This window comes from Garra rufa, chromosome 11 (assembly GCF_049309525.1).
Source record: "Garra rufa chromosome 11, GarRuf1.0, whole genome shotgun sequence".
Classification (NCBI taxonomy): Eukaryota; Metazoa; Chordata; class Actinopteri; order Cypriniformes; family Cyprinidae; genus Garra; species Garra rufa.
This window is the reverse complement of record NC_133371.1, coordinates 1,845,666-1,869,091: the sequence shown is the minus strand read 5'-3', so window position 1 is coordinate 1,869,091 and position 23,426 is coordinate 1,845,666. Positions and strand designations below refer to the sequence as shown.

At 35.8% G+C, this 23,426-nt stretch overlaps 1 protein-coding gene across 3 annotated transcripts in view; it reads right to left on the bottom strand.

Moving 5' to 3' along the window:
* Positions 1–2,121: 2,121 nt before the first annotated feature.
* Positions 2,122–23,426, bottom strand: part of LOC141345126 (uncharacterized) — a 49,835-nt gene continuing 28,530 nt past the window's right edge. For all 3 annotated transcript variants that reach the window (XM_073850011.1, XM_073850009.1, XM_073850010.1), the window contains 18 exons: positions 19,698–19,833; positions 19,592–19,609; positions 18,300–18,380; positions 18,030–18,184; positions 17,736–17,945; positions 17,167–17,375; positions 14,654–14,704; positions 14,476–14,562; positions 14,319–14,383; positions 14,094–14,216; positions 13,864–14,005; positions 11,956–12,115; positions 11,780–11,877; positions 11,528–11,611; positions 9,651–9,769; positions 7,905–8,051; positions 7,260–7,434; positions 2,122–4,857 (listed from right to left, as the gene is read on the bottom strand). In XM_073850011.1, the coding sequence (XP_073706112.1) occupies positions 4,612–4,857; positions 7,260–7,434; positions 7,905–8,051; positions 9,651–9,769; positions 11,528–11,611; positions 11,780–11,877; positions 11,956–12,115; positions 13,864–14,005; positions 14,094–14,216; positions 14,319–14,383; positions 14,476–14,562; positions 14,654–14,704; positions 17,167–17,375; positions 17,736–17,945; positions 18,030–18,184; positions 18,300–18,380; positions 19,592–19,609; positions 19,698–19,833 (2,306 nt within the window). In that variant the 3' untranslated portion in view covers positions 2,122–4,611. The remainder of the gene's footprint in view (positions 4,858–7,259; positions 7,435–7,904; positions 8,052–9,650; positions 9,770–11,527; positions 11,612–11,779; positions 11,878–11,955; positions 12,116–13,863; positions 14,006–14,093; positions 14,217–14,318; positions 14,384–14,475; positions 14,563–14,653; positions 14,705–17,166; positions 17,376–17,735; positions 17,946–18,029; positions 18,185–18,299; positions 18,381–19,591; positions 19,610–19,697; positions 19,834–23,426) is intronic.

Below are 23,426 nucleotides of genomic sequence, written 5' to 3'. Positions count from 1 at the left end.
TGTTGTTATTAACAACAGGAAGTGCATTAAACATTACATTATGTCAAGGTTTCCCAAACTGGTGTTTGTCAAGGAACTGTAGGGGGTTTATGAGTTTAATGAAATGCTAATAATTCATTAAATCATAAAAAATATAAAATTAAAATAAATCATTTTAAAATCGATAAAAATAAAAAACGTACTAAAAAAATATTATTTTATTTGTTTACCTAAATGTCATGTGAACATTTATCAACGTCAGAGAACCAATGAACATGCAAATGTGATACTTAATTATTATGATTGAGCATTATGAGCATTGCGAATAGCTGGATGGCTGAAATGTCTGCTCTTGCTCTATTAAAATAATTGATTCTTTTTGTTAAAGACTTTGTCTAGTTTTTCAGAGTGCGAACCATCTACAGTCTCTTCCATACTTAATTATTAAAATACTTTTTTTTTAATCTAAGGGGGAATCAGGGAAGAGGATATACGAGGATCAGATGACAAAAAAGTTGAATTTGTGCATTTTCAATGTGTTTGAAAGACAAAAGCCTTTCAAAGACATAGAAATACATGGTTAAATAACCTACAGAGTGAAAAAAAAAAAAAAATCAATGTGTTCATCAGTAGTTGATGCAATTTTAAACTACTTCTTTGTACATCCAGTGGTCCTGTGTCGCCACCCGACTAATGACTGTTTTTTGTGTGAATGTTCACAAAACTTGAAGACTTTCTGAATGTATAAAAGCAGTATAGGCTATTTTAAAAAGGCAAATGTAGAAGATAAAAACAACCGATGAATGATGAATAATTTATTGCTGTTGTGAGAATAATATGCAATCATGTAATCCATAAAAAAGAAACTGTAGTCTGATTACATGTATTTTGAAATGTAATTTTAATCTAATTACAAGTACTTGATTTTTGGAATCGGATTACGTAATCCAGAGTACATGTAATCAGTTACTACCCAACATTACGAAAATAAACCATGGTTTTTATTATAAAAACAAAACAAAACATGGCTACTACAGTTAAACCATAGCAACTACAAATTAACCATGGTTTTGCTACACTAACCATAGTTTAACCATGGTATCTGTAGTAAAACTGTGGCTATAGAAATGGTAATCAATATTCCAAAAAACATGGTTAATTTTCGTTAGGGAGTGCAGCCTATTATAAAAGCAATGTTATGGACTAGACATGTTTTCAGACATCCGTCTTACATAAGATTAACTGATATGACTAATCCATTAGGAAAACCTTCATTAATCATAATCGTCATACCTGATTTATGGCAGAAACTAGTTTAAACAGCAAGATAAACAGCTTATATAACATACACTTTGCAGCTCACTGAATTCACTAGATGATGGAAAAATGGAAGCATCTTAAAGAAATATTTTGTCTGAGAAAGAAAATTCTGTTGTCATTACTAACCCTCATGTTATTTCAAACCTATTTGGCTCTACTTTTTTCCCCTGCAGAATACAAAAAACAATATTTTAAAGAATATCTGAATGTTTTAGTTTAATGTAATAGAATGGAAGTCAAACAACACTGGACCTCTTTGGACGTGTGAGGGAATGATGACAATTTTCTTTTTTGGGTGAACTATCCCTTTAACAGCCCCTGCATGTAAAGCGACTTGTTTAGCAGTCAGTTAGCAAACCCAGTATTGTCCCTCAGATTCGCGCTTTAACATATTTCCTGTCTCTGGTCTTGTGGAGCAAGAAAGGAACAATGAAAAACTGCTCATTCTTCCTGTGCTCTTCCTGTCAGTGAGTATGTCTGAGTCTGTGTCTTATTCAAACAAGTGATTTCCAGGATCGTTTAATCCTGTTTTACAAGGTTTTACTTTTTTATACGATTATTTTCCAAATACATACAGTTGCAGTTTAAATTCACAGCACCTGGGATGAAATCTTTATGTGTTTTTGGCCACCTCCCTTGGGACTAAAGTAGTTAGTGGGCCCCATCACAGGGCTCAGGCAAACTTGCCTGCGTTTTTGTGTACAAAAATAGACTAGCTATTACATGCAATCAACCTAATTCCTGCCCATTCTTCTTCTAACCTATTATGAAGAAATGAGCACCGTCTGAGACGTGAATAAATGATTCTCAACACATTAAAAGTATGCAGTAACTTTCCATTTATAGATTTGGTGTCTGGTCACACTTGCAGTTCAGCACGAACTGACCTGGAAACACTGAAAAATCATTCAGAATTGATTAGTACTCATAGTACCTACGTATCAAAGCACATGGAAATATCAGCAGGGTGTTTGCACCATGTAACTTTTACAAGTCTTTTGACAAAGGAATGACGTTATATTCAATAAAGCATGAAAATCACCTTCACACAGCTTATACAACGCTGAAGTGTATTTAATGCAACTAAACATGGATAGTTCACACAAAAGTGGATATTCTGCCATAAATTACCCACCCAAGTTGATTTGGTGACCATTATCTTCAATTGAAGGGACAAACAGAACAACACTGCAAAAATGCTTTTCTTACTTAGATTTTTTGTCTTGTTTCCAGTCGAAATATCTAAAAAAGTAAAAATTATTTTCTTGTTTTCAGAAAAAACAAGTCAAAATTAAGTGAGTTTTTGCTTAGAACAAGCTAAATAATCTGCCAATGGGGTAAGCAAAAAAAATCTTATTTCAAACAGAAAACAAAATTATTTTTCTTACCCCATTGGCAGATTATTTAGCTTGTTTCAAGCAAAAACTCACTTAATTTTGACTTGTTTTTTCTGAAAACAAGAACATAATTTTTACTTCTTGATTTAAGCATTTTTAGATATTTTGGCTGGAAACAAGACAAAAACTTTATGTAAGAAAAGCATTGTTTGCAGTGAAGGAAAGTAAAAAAGGTTTAGAACAACACAGAATGTTCATTTTTGGGTGAACTATCCTATTAACATATAGTTTGACTAAAAATAACTGTACATGGTCATAGCAACATGCTTGTGTGTGTAAATGTGTGTACACAGGGAATCCGCTAAGGCAATAAGAGACAGGATGTTGGAATAAGATGCAGAGCAGCAGGCAGTCTTGGAATTAGAGCAGCATGTGCTGTGGAAAATACTCAATATTACTTTCCATTACAGAGAGTTCTGACCCTGCAGTCCTAAACATCTATCGATGGCCTTAAAGGGAAGTTAAAGGTGTTGTGTTTCAATGTTAAAATATTTTAAAACTATGGGTGAGCCAACAGGTTGATTCCACTGAAATATGTAAACAATGTGGAGCTATTAGAACATTACTCTCTCAGTAACACTGACACTGTCTCAACCAATGGTGTGAGTTTGAGGTGGGGCTAGTCGAATATCTGGCCAATGGCAGTTGAGGAAGTGTTCAGGAAATGTTGTGGCTAAGGGGGGTATTCCAGAAAGCAGGTTATGCCACATACCCGGGCAAGTTTATCAATAAGTAAACGAATAACTAAAACTTTCGGTTCCATATAACTGAGGTAATGCTCACAGTGTAAGCAGGCATAGCATACATTCCAGATTACTCAATGATAGATTTCACACAATATTGTATTATATAGGCATATACATTTAAGCACTGTTACAACATAAAGCGATGTTTATATTATTTTTTTCTTATACTTTTTTGTTTTTTGCAACAGAATGATTTCTATATGATGTATTTCCATAATTAAAAATACAGTAACATTTTAGTTATAGCACATAATAATGTCTTATATTAATACACATCTGATATAATATACAAGCTGAATAAATAAGCTTTCCATTGGTCTATGGTTTGTTAGGATATGACAATGTTTGACCGAGATGCAACTATTTGAAAATCTAAGGGTGCAAAAAAATCAGAAAACTGAGAAAATTAATTACTTAGTAATGCATATTACTAATCAAAAATCAAGTTTTGATATATTTACAGTAGGAAATTTACAAAATATCTTCATGGAACATGATCTTGACTTAATATCCTAATGATTTTGGCATAAAAGAAAAATCGATAATTTTGACCCATACAGTGTACTTTTGGCTACTGCTACAAATACTTAAGACTGGGTTTGTGGACTAGGGTCACATTTATTATTATTCACTGACTGTTTTTAGTTCAGTCAATATTCTAATTTATAAAATGAGCTGTAAACACTAGTACGTTTTGACTGAAATGTGAACCAAAGTGGACCAAAGACATCTAAACGACATCTAAACAGAGTGACAGTGTGAATTCTAAGCAATCCAAGGCTAGGTGTATTATTTACGTATTTGAACCAGACCAAAAGAACCAAAAGCACCGAACTACAAGTGACAGCAGTGCCTTGTAAAAAGTACTTCAGATATTGTGTATAATTTTCAGTTTATGTTTCAAATGCCTCAAAGCCTTTGCTTTATGAAAAGTTTACTAGAAGAACCATTGAAAGCTTATATACTAACAGCATGGGTCTTTTTTTGAAAAGGAGCCTAAAGATTCTCCACAACAGTCTTGAAAACCTGTTTGGCTTGACCTGGTTGAAAAGCAAGTGTAGGACTTTCACCCAGACGCTAGTACAGAAAGCATGATGAGGGATTTATGCACAGAGCATTTCTTCAGGCTGTCTCTACTCTGGTCTTCGTCCTTGCTCTCTTCGTTCCTCTCACTTGTCTTCAGTTTTGCTTGGCTCTTCCTCCTCCGCTCCCTCTCCAGGACTGACTTCCACGGAGAGGATCTCTTCTCCCTCAACGCGGGGAGTCATGCGGATGATCATGGTGCTGTCGGTGGTCTCTGATACCATGTCATCATCATCTGGGATGTGAGCCCGGGGAATGGGTGAACGGCGGTGCATGGGTGAGGGAGGGGGCACTGGAGCTGTGGAGATCCTGCCGGAGGCGGGAGTGGACGGCTTAGAGGGAAAGAGACAGGACAGACAAAAGTAGTAAGGGCGGTGACTGGTCAAATGTCAACAAACTGGATTATGTTAGGCCTTGAGAACAAAGCCTTGTTATCACTGATTTCAAGGAGGTCACAAACAAATTATTCATGTTAAAGGGATAGTTTAACCAGATCTTATGGGTTTGGAAAAACATGAGGGTGAGTAATAAAAGTGATAGTTCACCTAAAAATTAAAATTGATTTTTATCTGCTTACCCCCAGGGCGTCCAGGGTGACTTTGTTTCTTCAGTAGAACACAAACTAAGATTTTTAACTCAAACCGTTGCAGTCTGTCAGTCATATTATGGCAGTCAATGGGATCCACGGATTTGAGAGCCAAAAAAAACCATACACAGACAAAACCAAATTAAAATTTGTCCCCAAGGGGCAATTGTGAATTGCCCCTTGGGGACAAATAAAGTTTTTTGAATTGAATTGAATTGAATTGAATTGAATTGAAAACCTTGCGGCACGTGACGATACATTGAAGTCTTAACAGACAAAACAACCGGTCTGTGCAAGAAACTGCACAGTATTTATATATATTTTTTTACCTCTGATCCACTGCAATGTTCAACTAAGTGTGTTCACAACAGTCGGCAGGTGATGAAGAGCAAGCAACCGTAACTTCAGTCGATCAGGCTCAAACGTTGGGAGTCGGTGAAAAGTCAACACTCCCGGATAAGCTTGCACAAGCAAGTTTTTAATTGGTTGCAACAATCAGGATAAGCACAAATAATTACCATTTTGAGTAGCCGTCGGACCCACAATCTCTCTTTGTAAACAATAAGTGATGTATAAGCACGACAGATTGGTTCCGTGCATGCATCTACTATCCTAGAACACATCGACACCTCATGCGCCGGCTGTTGTGATCCCGCTCAGGACAGTTGGACATTGCGATTGATCAGAGGTAACAAATGATATAAATACTGTTCAGTTTCTTGCACAGACCAATTGTTTCGTGTGTTAAGGCGTATCTTGTTAAAAATGTATCGTCACAAGCCACAGAGTTTAATTTGATTTTGTCTGTGTATGTTTTTTTGACTCTCAAAGCCGTGGAACCCATTGACTGCCATTATATGACTGACAGACTGCAACAGTTTGAATTAAAAATCTTTGTTTGTGTTCTAATGAAGAAACAAAGTCACCTAAATCTTGGAAGCCCTGGGGATAAGCAGATAAACATCAAGTTTTCATTTTTGGTGAACTATAGTTGTGATCGACTGAAAATCAATCAAATGCCAAATGTATTTAAAAAAAATATGCATCAAATGTTCCAAATGCATATATGCAAAATATGACTGGATGCATCGCTTCAGGTTTGACAAAAATGCATTTTGGTCTCAAGACAGATCAGGACCAATGACGCTTGATGTCGCTGATTTATTACAATGCATCTAAAGGCACCATATCTTATAGTGGATTTTCACAGTTATTAAAAGAATTAGTTTCCTTTTCAGAACAAAAATGTACAGATAATGTACTCACTCTCTTGTCATCCAAGATGTTCATGTCTTAATTTCTTTACGACTGAAGAAAGAATGTTTTTTGAGAAAAACATTTCAGGATTTCTCTCCATGTAATGGATATGTATGGTGACCCCAAGAACGTCCAAAATGCAGTTTAAATGCAGCTTCAAAGGGCCCTAAACGATCCCAGCCGAGGAAGAACAGTCTTATCTAGTGAAACGATCTATTATTTTCGAATATGTATATACTTTTTAATCTCAAATGCTTGTCTAGTTTCATCTATGTGATGATCCGGGTCAATACAGTTAGGGTATGTTGAAAAACTCCCATCTCGTTTTCTTCCCCAACTTCAAAATCATCCAACATCGATGCAGAAGTACCGACCCAGTGTTTACAAAGTGAACATACAAAGAACTTCTTTGAAAGAAGATCATACGATCATACAAAAAACAGCGTTGTAGGGCGATTTTGAAGTTGAAGACGAAAACAAGATGGGAGTTTTTCAACATACCCTAACTGTATTGACCCAGATCACACAGACTATGTGCATCACAAAAACGAGACAAGACAAGCATTCAAGGTTAAAAAGTATATAAATAGTCAATTTGTTTTTAAAAATAACAGATTGTTTTGCTAGATAAGACTCTTCTTCCTCAGCTGGGATTGTTTAGAGCTCTTTAAAGCTTCGTTTAAACTACATTTTAGAAGTTCAAAATTGGGGGCACCATACATATTCACTATATGGAGAGAAATCCTGAAATGTTTTCCTCAAGAAAACATTTCCAGTGAAGAAAGAAAGACATGAACATCTTGGATGACAAAGGGGGTGAGTACATTATCAATTATTGTATGTTTTCAGAGTGTGTTTTTGGCCTAAAGCATCATAACGGGATGTGAGTACCTCAAGAGTTGCTCCTTTATACACCTCCTTCAGCTTGGCAAATGTCTGTCCAGTGGCAACCTCCAGCGCAGCCTTGTATAGTTTGGGCGTCTCCGGCCGCTGAGAAATGACCTCCCCCGTTTCTTTAGCCTGGCCCTTCTCATCTACAGGCTTCTTATCTTTGGTCAACATTTTCCTATGGAAGAAGACAAACTCATTAGGATGACAGGAAGCTGAGTTGTAAGCTAGCATGTCCATCGCTGAGACTGTAACAGGAAGCGGAGCTCCGTAAGGTTTGAAATGACATCACGATCTCAAGCACTTACATAACTTCAACTGGTCTCATGGGTGAATGGATCATGCGACTCTTGTCTGACTACAATTACCTTCTTCAGTATCTTAATTACAAAATTAAACCCTAAACTTCCTCTTTCCATTCAAGAGAAGAACGCAAAATGGAAGGATGTACTGTAGAGAGAAAAACCGAAATAGCAGAAAGACAGAGACAGTGATGTTTAGCAAACACGGCTAATCTATAGAGATCTGTGAGTGTGATAGAGAGCTGTAAATGGCTCAGACCACTGCGCTGGATGAAGTGTTTGTGTGTATGTGTGTGTAAGGATTGATGGGGCTCTTGGTTGAGGTTCCAGCTCTGATCCCTCTCACTTGGCCTTCTTGCGCAGTATCTTCTGGGACTCGGGGTAGTGCACTAAGATCTCTGCCAGGTCCTTCTTATCCAGGATGAAGAGGTTAGCAAAACCATGGGCCTTTACGTTAGCTGTTCGTCGGTTTCCACCACCACCCGCCAGCAAACTGATGGAATGAACACACACACAGACACACACACACACAAAAAAACAATTAGAGATTGGATGGTCAGAGATGCAAATTTCTTAATAAACATTTGTGAATAAAGCACCATTTACATCTCACATCTTCAAAAGAACAAAATCATCACTTTCTGGGAAACTAGTGCAAACTATCAATAATAAAAATGTGACTGGGGAAGCCTGTGGCTCTAATTTCCTACAAAATATATGAATCTGCCAAATGAAACAAATGCTGTCATGTTGTCTTGTATTCGGATGCTTGATGTTTGGGAATGCAATCATGTGAGAAAATTACAGAAGCTGATTATACCAAATCATTTTAAAGACAGACTTTGGCTCAGGCATCTGATTAAAATTACATTTGAGATGGTGTGCGATGAGATCAGTGTGCTGGTTAGTTCAGTTATCCAGTCACATGATCTGTTGAGGCAAAGTCACAAGTCTTTTGTGAATTAAATTTATTTGATAAATGTAAACCTAGACCATAAAACCAGTCATAAGGGTATTTTTAATTGAGATTAATACATCTGACTGCTGAATAAATAAGCTTTCCATTGATGTATTGTTTGTTAGGATAGGACAATATTTAGTGGAGATGCAACTATTTAAAAATCTGGAATCTGAGGGTGCAAAAAAATCTAAATATTGAGGAAAATCACCTTTAAAGTTGTCCAAATGAAGTTCTTAGCAATGCATATTACTAATCAAAAATTAAGAATATATACAATTCTGATGCCAATGATTTTTGGCATAAAAGAAAAATCGATCATTTTGACCCATACAATATGTTTTTGGCTATTGCTACAAATATACACATGCTATTTAAGACTGGTTTTGTGGTCCAGGGTCACAAATGTTTTTCAATTGAGCATGTATGTTTTCATGAGCATTTTAAGATTGTATGTTCATCTTGGTGTTTCCAATCAGATTTTAAGTGATATCTGAAAATTCACATGAAAGTGCATAGATGGAAACAGAAATGTCTTAACTTTGAGTATTCTGTTCAAAAGAAGAAAACTAAAATTTTCTGCAAGAAAACTGCTAATGCTATATTCATCACTGTTAAAGGTATCGTTCAACCAAAAATGATAATTATGCTATCATGTACTTACCTGTATGACTTACTTTTTTCATTGGAACATAAAAGAGAACTATCTTAACGGTCGTCAAAATTTTTTGGTTACCAACTTTCTTCAAAATGTCTTTCATGTCCCGCAGAGAAAAGAAAGTTATACAGGTTTATACATTTACACAGGAACAACATGAGGGTAAATAAGTTATATCTCTTTAACATGAAAGATCAAGCTGAGTGCATTGCATGGATATAGCGTATTTTGGCAAATGCTGAAGGAAATATAAACAGGAAAATACAGTATACATATTGCATACTTTAAAAATAATATACTAAAGTAATACTTTTCCAAGTACATCAAGTTATTCTAAATGTTGAAAATGTTAATAATATTACAATAAAAAAGTAATTTTCCTATTAAGTCACTTAATTCAGCTGTCATAATAATAACATAAGATGACCTCACCAGTACATGAGGTATGAAAGTTGTATCTTCAATAATCCACTCACCTAATTTCCCCAAACACAGAGCCAGCTCTCAGAGTCACAAACACTGTTGTCCCATCAGGCCCTCCAACCACCTGCACTTCTCCAGCTTTGATGATGTACATCTCTCGGCCGATCTCACCCTGACCGGCAGAGGCAAGCGGGACAAGAGTCAGTTCAAAACGCTAACAGATAAAAGGCTCTTTCATGGTGGCTGTTTGATGTGACCTTTACTGAGACAGCCTTACTACTGTAGGTTTTAAAATATTTTTGCAAAGCAAAAGTCATGTAAGTCATGTACAGTAAATGACAAAAAAAAAAAAAATGTAAATTACAGTATCTCACAAAAGTGAGTACACCCCTAACATTTCAGCAACCATTTTATAATATCTTCTCAAGGGACAATACTATAGAAATGAAACTTGGATATTTAGAGTAGTCAATGTGCAGCTTGTATAGCAGTATAGATTTGCTGTCCTCTGACAATAACTCAACATACAGCCATTATTGTAAAAATATCTGGCAAAAATAGTGAGTACTATTGTTATCTGGCACTGCCTTAATCATCCTGGGCATGTAATTGACCAGAGCTGCACAGGTTGTTGCTGAGATCCTCTTCCACTCCTCTAAAATGACATCATGGAGCTGCTGGACATTAGACACATGGTGTTTCTCCACCTTACGCTTGAGGATGCCCCACAGGTGCTTAATAGGGTTCAGGTCTGGAGACATACTTGGCCACCCCATCACCTTCAGCTTCCTCAGGAAGGCAGTTGTCATCTTGGCTGTGTGTTTGGGATCATTTTCATGTTGGAAAACTGCCGTTCTGCCTAATTTCTGGATTGAAGGTGTCATGTTCTGCTTCAGAATGTACAGTACATAATGGAGTCCATGTTTCCCTCAATGAACTGCAGCTCTCCCAGCAGCACTCATGCAGCCCCAGACCATGATGCTACCACCACCATGCTTGACTGTAGGCAAGACACAATTTTCTTGGTACTCCTCACCAGGGCATCGCCACACATGCTGGACACCATCTGAGCCAAACAAGTTTATCTTATAGTCTCACCAGACCACAGGACATGGTTCCAGTAATTCATGCTCTTGGACAGGTTGTCTTCAGCAAACTGTTTGCGGGCTTTCTTGTGAGCCAGCTTCAGATGAGGCATCCTTCTGGGGCAACGCCTATGCAAACAGACTTGTTGCAGTGTGCGGCGTATGGTCTGAGCACTGACAAGCTGACCTTCTACTTCTGCAACCTCTAAAACAATGCTGGCTGCACTTATGCATCTGTTTTGAAGCCAGGTTCTGCACCTGACGTGCAGAACGAGTGCTCAACTTCGTTGATTGACCCTTGTGAAGCCTGTTTCAATTGGAACCCATTTTGGAAAACCTCTGTATGAGCCTGACCACTGTAGTCTAACTCGGTTTCAGGGTGTTACTGAACCTCTAATAGCCTTGGCCATCTTTCTGGAAAGCAACAATTCTAATTCTCAAATCCTCAGAGAGTTCTTTGCCATGTTGAACATCCAGTGGTCAGTATGAGAGAATTGTTCTTAAAGCACTTAATTTTAACTGCTCTAATACAATATACACTACTTTGTATGGTCCTGTCAAGCAGACAAAAACATAAACATGATGAATAGGACATGTAGCTTTGCATGGTTAAACAACATACTGCTATACTCACTTTTGTTGCCAGCTATTTTGACAATAATGGCTGTATGTTGAGTAATTTTCAGAGGACAGCAATATATACTGCAATACAAGCTGCACATTGACTACTAAAATATATCCAAGTTTAATTTCTATAGTATTGTCCCTTGAGAAGATATACTAAAATGGTTGCTGAAATGTAAGGGATGTACTCACTTTTGTGAGATACTGTACATATTGCTTACTTTTTTACAAACAAAGTCTCCTGGAAGATACACTACAGATTTCAGCCTCTTGAGCATGTCAAATATCATCTGTCTGTCACATCCCTGGAATGAATAGGAGACAAAGACAACAGAGTAAATGGGGTATTCAAAGAGAGTCAATCCATTGGGAACTAATTGGATGTTGAAAAGTGATCTCTCTCTATATGACCTTGTCATATGTTCGTGAAAAAAAGAAGGAAAGGAAACAGTGAAAATAATACATTCACTCACCTGAAAGAGCGCCACTTTACTGACTATGGAGTAGTTGACGTCTGCTGCGATGTCCAGACGCATCTTATCTGGCAGCTGGATAAGTAACTCCTGTTCATCTGAAGACAAGCAGATCATGAAACAGCCAAAACACACTTATCAAATGGAAACATCTAGTGGAATGGAATTCCACTTACCCAGCATGCCTTGCGACTTCCAGGTGTAGTCGTACCAGACCTTGATGCGATTCTGTACCTCACGGGGGATCCTGTAGGAGCTCATGTATTTGACGGTGCTGTCCACACAGTGTCTGTAATAGGCCTCACCTGCAGTGGCGGCTCCAACTACGTCTCTCATCTATGAGTACACACACACACAGAGCACAGAGGAAAACAAGACTTTACACTGCAGTTTTATGATTTGATCATCTTTAAAGTGACATAATATATAGATCAGTGGCCAAAGTGTAGCATAACTCAAAAACAAAACAAAAATGCGAAATTATAATTTGCACGAAGACAAAGGTTTTTATTTTATGTCAAATATATATATATTTTTTAAAAATATTTTTATTTTATTTTTATATTTTATAACATTCTATTCCACCGACAGTCTAATTAACCAATTTCAGAACAATTCATTTTTTAAAATTTATTAATAGAATATTAATAAAATATCTTACAGTGTGATTACAGTGTGATTTTAGTTTCATTTCATTTAGTTTCAAAATTGCAGTTAATTTTTAATTTTAGTAGTAGTTTTAGTAATTTTTAGTCATTAGTTCATTGTAAGTCATATGTGTATATATATATCAATACACACATGTATATATTTAAGAGATATATGTAATATATATTTATATATAACATAAATCATATACCTTAACTTTTATTTTGGATGTGATTAATCGCAATTAATCAATTTGACACTAGCTGAGAATGCTAAAAATGCTAAAAAATATTTTAAAAATATTTTTTATATTTTTATTTTTTAACAGTCTATTTTATAACACTTTAAATTAAAATTAAAAAAATATATTTTTATTTTATAACATTCTATTCCACTGACAGTCTAATTAACCAATATCTGGACAATTCATTTTTGTTTTATTTATTAATAGAATAATAATTGAATATCCTATTTGTGATTAATGATTTTAGATACAGTGTGATTTTAGTGTCATTTTATACCTTCTGTTAACATTTTGAGTTTTTTTTTAATTTTTAATTTTAATTTAAGTAGTAGTTTTAGTCATTTTTAATCATTTCTTTTTGTCTGTTTTGTCTTTATTATAAAAAACAGTACATTTTTAAATTTAAATTTTACATTTAAAATTTAATTAAAATTAGTTTTTTTTATAACATTCTATTCCACCGACAGTCTAATTAAACAATATCTGGACAATTATTTTTTATTTATTTATTAATAGAATATTCTATTCTATCTATTATTATAATTTTTTAATATGTCTATATAGTTTTTATTATTGTATTTCATTGTTAGTCAAATTGATTAATCATATTCCAAATAAGGTTTGTGTTTATGTAATATATGTGTGTGTACTATGTATATATTTATACAAACATGTATATATTTAAGAGATATATGTAATATATATTTATATATAACATAAATCATATACCATAACTTTTATTTTGGATGTGATTAATCACAATTAATCAGTCTGACACTTGCTAAGAATGCTAAAAATGTTGAAATAAGTTAAAGTTGATTACAAAGTTTTTAATGGTTTTAGTTTAAGTTACATATAATAACTGATTAGATAATACTATAATTGTGTAAAAAAGTTATATAGGTACAATAAATCACATTTTCAGTTTTTTTCAATTCCCCCAAATCTAATTACTGTACTACAAAAAAGGGTACATTTTTCAAGTATTTATAGTTCAAAAATGCATTTTTTTTATATTACAGTAACGAGATCTTAGTTTTAAAAATTGGGGTAAGTAATGAAAACAATGATACTTTGTGTTCCTAAATAAGTCTTATTTTCTTTGTGTAAAATATAATTTCTTAGTTTTTTCTTTTGATTTTGAAATAAAATATTATCTTAAGATTCGCCCAGAATCTTGTATGACTCCCACCTGACCAATCATGATGGAGAAAGCAAAGACTCCTACGAAGTAGTTGACCAATTGGAAGACGATTTCAAAGACAGTGGTGGGATCAGGCAATCCTCCAATGGTGATCAGAGTCTTCACAGCAAAGTAGTAGCAGCGAATATAACTATATGCCACAAACACAGACTCATATTACTTTATCTACACTGAACACAATACACCACTGAGAAATAGACTGAGACCGATAAGCTCACCTGTTTCCTTTGCCGTTATAGACCCATTTGGTCGAACCCAGTCCTTCATAGTCAGAACCCCAATAGAAAATACAGGCATTACAGTGCAGAGAGTACAGCAGGTATGCACTCGTCCGGATAACCCTGCAATTACATGCCAATGAAATTCAATTTTGGGTGAACTGTCCCTTTAAGAGGAGCCCGCGTTGTGTTATAGTGACCTCTAGTGCTGGCATCTGGACTTACCTGTAAATGTAGGCTTTGCTCATCACAGCTTCTAGACGATCATTAAACTCAAAGAATGCATTGTACTACAAAAAGGGCACAGAGTAAGTGTAAGTATTAAAGATATGATGAAAATGGAAAATGGATGAGATTAGGGTCGGTGCATTTATTTATTTACCTTTAGAAGGCGAGGAAACCTCAAGAGCGATTTGACGCCGGTGAAGACGTACAGGAAATCCAGTGGAAAAAGACTGATCACATCCATCTGAAACATCCAGCACCAGTGGAAGGTTCACTAACTGACTGAAGTTATTTGTTCGGTGGCAATGCATAAACTTAAAAAAAATAAGTTTTACCTTGAATCGCTCTGTTTGCCTGTAGTTGTCTCTCATTTCTTTTTTGTCACACTGAGCCAGACAAAACATAAAATAGTAGCCAGACAAAATAAAACAGACTGTGGCCTCAAAACAATTCTGTTTTCTCATAATTTTGGGTTTTTATCTCATGAGTTTCTCACAGTTTTGAGAGAAAAAAAGTTAGAATTGTGAGATTTTGAGAGTTTATACAGTTGAAGTCAAAAGTTTGCATATACCTTTCAAAATCTGCAAAATGATAATTATTTAACCAAAATAAGAGGGATTATACAAATTGCATGTTAGTTTTGATTTATTACTGACCTAACTAAGCGATTTCACGTAAAAGATGTTTACATAGTCATATAAGAGAAAATAATAGTTTAATTCACAAAAAATTACCCTGTTTAAAAGTTTACATACACTTGATTCTTAATACCGTGTTGTTACCTGAATGGTCCACAGCTGTGTTTTTTTTTTGTTTACTGATAGTTGTTCATGAGTCCCTTGTTTGTCCTGAACAGTTAAACTGCCTGCTGTTCTTCAGAAAAATCCTTCAGGTCCTACAAATTCTTTGGTTTTTCAGCATTTCTGAAAAACCAAAGAACCCTTTCCAACAATGACTGTATGATTTTGAGCTCCATCTTTTCACACTGAGGACAACTGAGGGACTCAAATGCAACTATTACAGAAGGTTCAAACACTCACTGATGCTTCTGAAGGAAACACAATGCATTAATAGAAGGGGGTGAAAACTTTTTGAATTTGAAGATCAGGTCTTCTGGAAAACATGTAAGTATCCTTTCTAGCTTCTAAAGGGCAGTACTAAATGAAAAAAAATATGATATTTAGGCAAAATAAGAAAAATGAACACCTTTTCATTCTGTTCATTCTGCTCTTAACGCATCTTTGTTCAACACAGTATTAAGTATTAAGTATTAAGTATTAAGAATCAGGGTCATTTTTATAAATTTTCTCTTGTGGATTATATATGTAAATGTATTTTATGTAAATATCTTATTCAGGTCAGTACTAAATAACAAATGACATGCATTTTGTATGATCCCTCTTGTGTTGGTAAAATGATTAGCATTTGGCAGATTCTGAAAGATGTATGTAAACTTTTGGTCTCAACTGTTTATCGGAATTCTGACTTTTTCCCTCAGAATTCTGGGTTTACATCTCATAATTCTGAAATTTATCTCTGAATTTTAAGTATACAACTCACAATTTAGCTTTTTGTTTCTGCCACAGAATAAAAAATAAACTCTTTACAACTTTTTCCTCAGCTTTGTGCAATTGCGAATTTGTATCTTTTCTTTGTTTTTTTGAATTGTGATTTCTTATCTCTCAGCTCTGAGTTTTCTAGGAATTATGAGATTTAAACTCAAAATTGCAAAAAATTCTGAATTGTAAGATAAAAAAGTTGCCTTTTTTTTATTCTGTGGTGGAAATGGGCTTCCATAATTGTGCCAAGCACAATTTTAAGCAAAACATTTTACACAATTTAATTTGTAATGCTTGAAAGATATTGCCAAAAGTATTGGGACACCCCTTCTAATGAACAGGTTTAACTACTTTAGTAATTTCCATGAGTACAAATCTTAATGTTTAAGCATATAATGATATTCTAGGGAATTGTGCTTCTAATTTTATAACAACAGTTTGGACAGGACCATTTTCTATTCTAACATGACAATGCCTCTGTGTATAAAGCAAGGTTCAAAATAAAATAATCAATTCAGTCAGTGTGGAAGATCTTGAATGGTCTGCATAAAGCCAAGTCCTAATTCCAGCTGAACACCTCTGGTGTGACTTTAAATGCAGACCTTGAGCCAAAAACTCATCACCAAACACCAATGACTTGTACATATGGGTACAGTCATTTTAAACAAATCCAAAACTGTTGCAACAGAGATGGAAATACAATTTTTAAATGCATGAATTATGCTTCCATCTTTGTTGCCACAGTTTTGGAAGTGTCTTTTTCTGTTCTAAAGAAGGGGGTGTCCCAATACTTTTCTCCATATAGTGTATGCACAAGTCATTGGTGTTTGGTGATGAGTTTTTGGCTCAAGGTTGCATTTAAAGTCACACCAGAGGTGTTCAGCTGGGATTAGGACTTGGCTTTATGCAGAACAGTTAAGTTCTTCCACACTGACTGAATCAATCATTTTTCTATGAACCTTGCCTTATACACAAAGGGATTGTCATGTTAGAATAGAAAGGGTCCTGTCCAAACTGTTGCTATAAAATTAGAAGCACACAATTCCCTAGAATATCATTAAATGCTTAAAACATTAAGATTTGTACTCATGGAAATTACTAAAGTAATCAAACGTTTTCATTAGAAGAGAGTGTCCCAATACTTTTGGCAATATAGTGTATATCAAATATTATATACAAAATAAAATAATATGTAAAATAGTAGATACACTGTGCAAATGTTGCTACACTTTCTAGTTGTCAAAAGTTAATAACTGTTGTGTTTGTTGCAGCAGGGTGCTTTCGCTCACCACAATGTCCCCTCCTCTCACAAACTGCAGTCTGGGCTGCATAACAAAGATGTCGAGAATATAAATGCCATCACAGAGGTAGTCCATAAACAGCCACCAGTGAATGTTCTCAGGCGTCTGGTACGGGAAAGTGCAGCGCACAGGGATCAGCCAAACATTCCAGTTCCACGCGAACGTCACAAAGAACAGCCACACCACATAGATCAAATCTGCGAAAGAAAGAATCAGCAGGCTTACGGTATACAGTATTTAGTCTTTAGTATGGCATTTTGAAGAGGCCATATTATACAGTGTATTTTTTAATGTTTTTTCTGTAATTTTAAGTCCACTTAACTTAAAAAAGTGTCACTTCACCAGCATTTTAGCATTAAATTTGATAAAAACTATTACACACCGAACTCAAAGGTCTTCATGGCATCTCGCCAAAATAACTTTTTAAGGTTAACTTGAAGAAATTATAATGGAAATATACCTCTACTGCACTGTAGAATTTACTTCTTAAAATAAGAATAAAGGAATAACACTTCTTCCATTATATTTTAATTTTAACAGCTGGTTGAGGATCTCACCGGTGTAGGGATCAATGCTGGATGGGAAACGGTACTCCAATATGACTCTCAGCCAATCAGGAATCTGGGGCATTTTGAACTGAGGAACTGGGAATTTGTATCCCATAAACTCATAGATTTCCACCTCCTCTTCAGCTTTCTCCTCAGCATCTTTCTTTTCCTCTGGAGGAGGTGGTGGAGGTGGGGCATCGGCAGGTTTTTTGGCCGGAGCTAGGGTTCAAATATCAGAGGTAAAGAAACTATCTATCCTTGACCATCACTAAACTAATACACCGCAAATAAAAGTGTACTCACACGCCGAAGGGCTTTCATCATCAGACTCGTCTGGATCGACCAGTCTGTCTCTTGCACGGTCTGTTCGCTCTTTAAAGAGCTTTACCAGCTCCTGCAGACGCTCATTCACAACAATACTTGTCTGACTGGCTGCAGATGTCGGACGCTCAAGGCCTCTACATGAAAAGTGACAACATATCAGAGGAAGTCATATCAGATTGATTGCATGAAGTTTGTTCACATTTCAGTTGAGTCTAAAAGTTTTGAGACAAAGGGTTTTTAAAGACTTACTCATCCACAGTAAGTAGATCAGACTTGTTTGGGTCCATTGGGTCTTCATCTTCCTCACCATGAGCCATCTCCTCCTGCATTCTTTTGAACAACAATATACAGTTAAGGTCAAAAATTTACACCCCCCTTTCAGAATCTGCAAAATGTGAATTATTTTACCAAAATAAAAGGGATCATACTAAATGCATGTTCAATAGTGTCCTCTTACCTAAAGGATCCACAGCTGTGTGTTTTTTTTTTTTAGTGTTTAGTGATAGTTTTCATGAATCCCTTGTTTGTCCTGAACAGTTAAGCTGCCCGCTGTTCTTCAGGAAAATCCTTCAGGTCCCACAAATTCTTTGGTTTTCCATCATTTTTGTGTATTTGAACCTTTTCCAACATTGACTGTATGATTTTGAGATCCATCTTTTCACACTGAGGACAACTGAGGGACTCATATGCAACTATTACAGAAGGTTCAAACGCTCACTGATGCTTCAGAAGAAAAAAAACATTCATTAATGGGGGGTGAAAACTTTTGAACAGAATGGAGATGTGTACATTTTTCTTATTTTGCCTAAATATCATATTTTTCCATTTAGTACTGCCCTTCAGAAGCTACAGAAGCTACTTCCCAGATGACAAAATAAGTTAAATTTACCCTGATCTTCCAGCTCTTAAAGTTTTCACCCCCAGCTCTTAATGTATTTTTTTTTCTTCTTTAGCATCAGTAAGCATTTGAACCTTCTGTAATAGTTGCATATGAGTCCCTCAGTTGTCTTGAGTGTCAAAAGATGGATCTCAAAATCATACAGTCATTGTTGGAAAGGGTTCAAATACACAAAAATGTTGGAAAACCAAAGAATTTGTGGGACCTGAAGGATTTTCCTGAAGAACAGCGGGCAGCTTAACTGTTCAGGACAAACAAGGGACTCATGAAAACTATACTAAACAACAACAACAACAACAACAACAACAACAACAAAACACAGCTGTGGATCATTCAGGTAACAATACAGTATTAAGAATCAAGTGTATGTAAACTTTTGAACAGGGTCATTCTTATAAATTCAACTATTATTTTCTCTTGTGGACTATATGTAATCATCTTTTATGTGAAATATCTTATTGAGGTCAGTACTAAATAAACAATAACATGCATTTTGTATGATCCCTCTTATCTAATTTTGAAAACAATTAACATTTTGCAGATTCTGAAATGATGATGTGAACTTTTGACCTCAGCTATGACACTTAAAAGTCTTTACTGTAGCAGCTGTAGTTTTACAAACTAGATAAAAAAAACAACTTACTCTGAATCCACAGCTTTGCTAAAGGTGGAAAGAAAAAAACAGGAGCTCACCAAACTATTTAGCTTATAGGTAATATTAATAAATCAAACACTGATTAAACACTAACCTGCGGGACATCATTTTTGTCACAGGAACAGTGAGGGTCATTGAGTCTATCTCTGAAGGGACAATGATTTGAGGAACGGTCATCTCGCCATCTTCCACTTCCTCTATCTTCAGTGCAGGCTTCACATGGGTGCTTTCTGAGAGCACACACACAATGACATTTAGCGCTAAAATTCTCTAAAAACTAAAAACTCATTATTTGTGAGATATGATAAACAGACTATGGCCGGATAACCAAGAAAGAAACACACAACCATTGAATCTTGCTGTGGATAATAAATCTTAAAATATTAAAGGCTACATTCACATTCTTTAAAATAGTAATTCAAATACTTATCCAGACCTGAAAATTACCCCCCCCCCCCCACCCCCAAAAAAAATCAAACTCCATACCTTATAAAAAGTTTAGGAACCCTGTTCATATGCCAATTTTAACCCGTGTAACCACGACACCAATAATAACCAGAAAAAAACTTTATTTATAATGTGGAACTTTTAATTATGAATAAGACTGAAATGCACCTTGACATCGAAATGTCTGTCATTTACTATTGTCGGCTACAAATTTAAAACGAGGGACCTTAAATATCCTGAAAACTTAAGGACTCTTAACTTTTCTAATTTGCACACACATGCTCCTAAATACATCTCACAGTTTGGACATATCTTTTCTAGTCACAAATGACAGTGAAATGCTTGCACCTTTCATCCCTATACTCTATAATAATTTGTAAATATGTGCACGTCAAAAGACCTTTAGATCTCTGTGATATTCAGTATATTCTAGGGATGTAACGGTATCAAAACTTCACGGTACGGTAATACCTCGGTATGAATGGCACGGTACGGTATTTATTGAATCATTTACAGGAAAAACAAAACTAATGAAGAGACACGAAAAAAGTGCCAGAAGTGTTTATTAAACAGTTTACATGAACACTGAACATATGGCATACACATTTGCCATCTATCTGTAAACTTTGAAACAGAAACTTTAGAAACTATTTTAGTAACAAAAAATAATTAAAGCATGTAAAAAAACAGTCAAATCATTTTAGCTGAATGAGTTGTCTGAATCTAGTTGTCTGCTTGAAATAAGATTTTTTTTCTTACCCCATTGACAGATTATTTAGCTTGTTTTAAACAAAAACTCACTTAATTTTGACTTGTTTTTACTAAAAACAAGACAATAATTTTTACTTGTCTAGAAAATCCTTCTTGATTTAATAATATTTAGATATTTTGGCTGGAAACAAGACAAAATTCTAAGTAAGAAAAGCATTTTTTTTTGCAGTGCAGTAGGCTCTCATGCCTTTCTTTCGCATTAAATCTTTATTAAAAACAATCCTTTAAAAAACTTTTCTACCTGGACAAGTGCATCTATTATGTTGCCTAGTTTATTTAAAACTGCACCTTTCCTTATTTTAAATCTAGCCAAAAAGCCACGTGTTGACTGTGAAATTTATATGCATTTATGGTCCATTTCCGTGTCAATCCATGTTAATTTTTACAGCGAACAATGCACTGTAACATTAATTCAGCGCAGACAGCGCAGCCAAAAATAGACTCGTCTAGGTGCCGAAACGATCGCTGCGCTGCTGCAAAGGCACCGCTTCTAGGACGTACCGCCGGACAGCAATCTCTTTTCCTTGCTGCTACAGTCTATAGCGACAACAGACCGCAATGGATGATGGCCACGCCTGGGCTGATGGGAAATGTAGTTCCCGCTACCTCCCGTTCGCTCCATTCGCCTGAGAAAACTTTTCTCAGAAGACCTATTGTTTTATCGAGTCATGCGACCACGATAGTATCGAAAAAATGAGTTATTGCGGTACGACGGTATTTACAATACCGTTACATCCCTAGTATATTCAATATATGTCTAAAGGGTTTTTCATCCATTTTATTGTCCAGCACATTTCTCCTCAACAGGATGCAAGATTTGAGGCAAAAAAATTCATGTCAATAGTACACACTATGTGGTAGAATTTAAAAAAAGCTCTAACCGTAAGTGTGAACAATATTAACACTGGTTCTTGCATTATTAAACGGATAACTGGCACACAACAAACAGCACAGCACAGCACAGCACAGCACTACGGTATCTAGCACAGTCAGTTCACCTGAGAGATTGCTGGAGGTTTGGTGTCTTTTTGTAACTGTAGGGCACTTTGTGTCTATAGGTCTGAAGCATGGGATGGTTTGGATTTTAAGACACTTTGGTTTGGGATGACTATGGGTGTCTTGGGTGTTTTAAGAATAAAATCCACTAGCTACAGATTCTAACTCCAAGACTACATGCTGCTGCTAGGCGTTCTACATGGGCTTGAGGATGTTGAGGCGATGGAGAACGTTCTGGAAGCATTGGTTGGCTTGTTTTGGGAGCTGGGACATCTCCTGATATAGCAGCAAGAGATCGGAGGGCATCTTGGGCAGGGGAACATTATTGTTTTTCAGGAGATGTAAGCTGTTCAGGCATGTGGAAGCATGGGGGATGCGAAGAATCCAGCTCTTTACGCCAGTACAGTTAGCAGGCACTGCAGACAGGCAAACCACTTCAGTTATTGGATGTTTCATTGGTTATGTACAAACTGGATATCAACAGTTACAGTAATGTTCAGTTGGTTTATACTGTGCATCTTTATACTTATGTATATGTACATGCATGCGTGAAAGTCTGCATAAATATGACCCAAAACATCATCAGATTTTCATATAAGTCCTGAAGGTAGACAAAGAGAACCCAATCAAACTAGTAAGAGAAAAATAATTTCTTTGTCATTCATTTATTGAGAAAAATGATCCAGTGTTACATTGCAAAAGTATGTGAATCTCTTGGATTAGCAGTTAATTTAAAGGTGAAATTAGAGCAGATGTGCAGATGTGTTTTCAGTCAGTGCAATGACTATTAAATGTCAGTATGTGACCTGTTTTATTCAAAGAACAGGGAAGTAAATCATGTCACGAACAAAGGAGATTACTGAGGACCTCGGAAAAAGAGTTGATGTTGCACATCAGGCCAGAAAAGGTTACAAAAAAATCTCTAAAGAGTTTGGACTCCACAAATCCGCAGACAGACAGATTGTGTACAAATGGAGGAAATTCAAGACCACTGTTACCTTCCTGAGAAGTGGTCGACCAACAAAGATCACTCCAAAGCAGAATGTGTAATAGTCTGTGAGGTTGCAAAAGGTCCCAGGGTAACTTCTAAGCAACTAAAGGCCTTTCTCACAATGGCTAATGTTAATGTTCATGAGCCCACCATCAGCAGAACACTGAGCAATCATGGTGTGCATGACAGAGTTGCAAGAAGAAAGCTACTGTTCTATAAAAAGAAAATTGCTTGCTAAAGATCATGTGGACAAGCCAGAGGACTATTGGAGAAAGGTTTAATGGATGGATGAAACCAAAATAGAACTTATTAGTTTAAATGAAAAACTGTTATGTTTGGAGAAAAGAAAACACTGCATTCCAGCTTAAGAATCTTATCCCATCTGTTAAACATGGTCGAGGTAGTATCATGGCTTGGGCCTGTTTTGCTGCATCTTGGCCAGGACAGCCTGCTATCATTGATGGAACAAATGAATTCTGAATTACACCAGCAAATTCTAAAGGAAAACGTCATGACATCTGTTTGAGAACAGAGTCTCAAGAGAATGTGGGTCACGCAGCAAGACAACAACCCCAAGCACACAAGTCTTTCTATCAAAGAATGTTTAAAGAAGAGCAA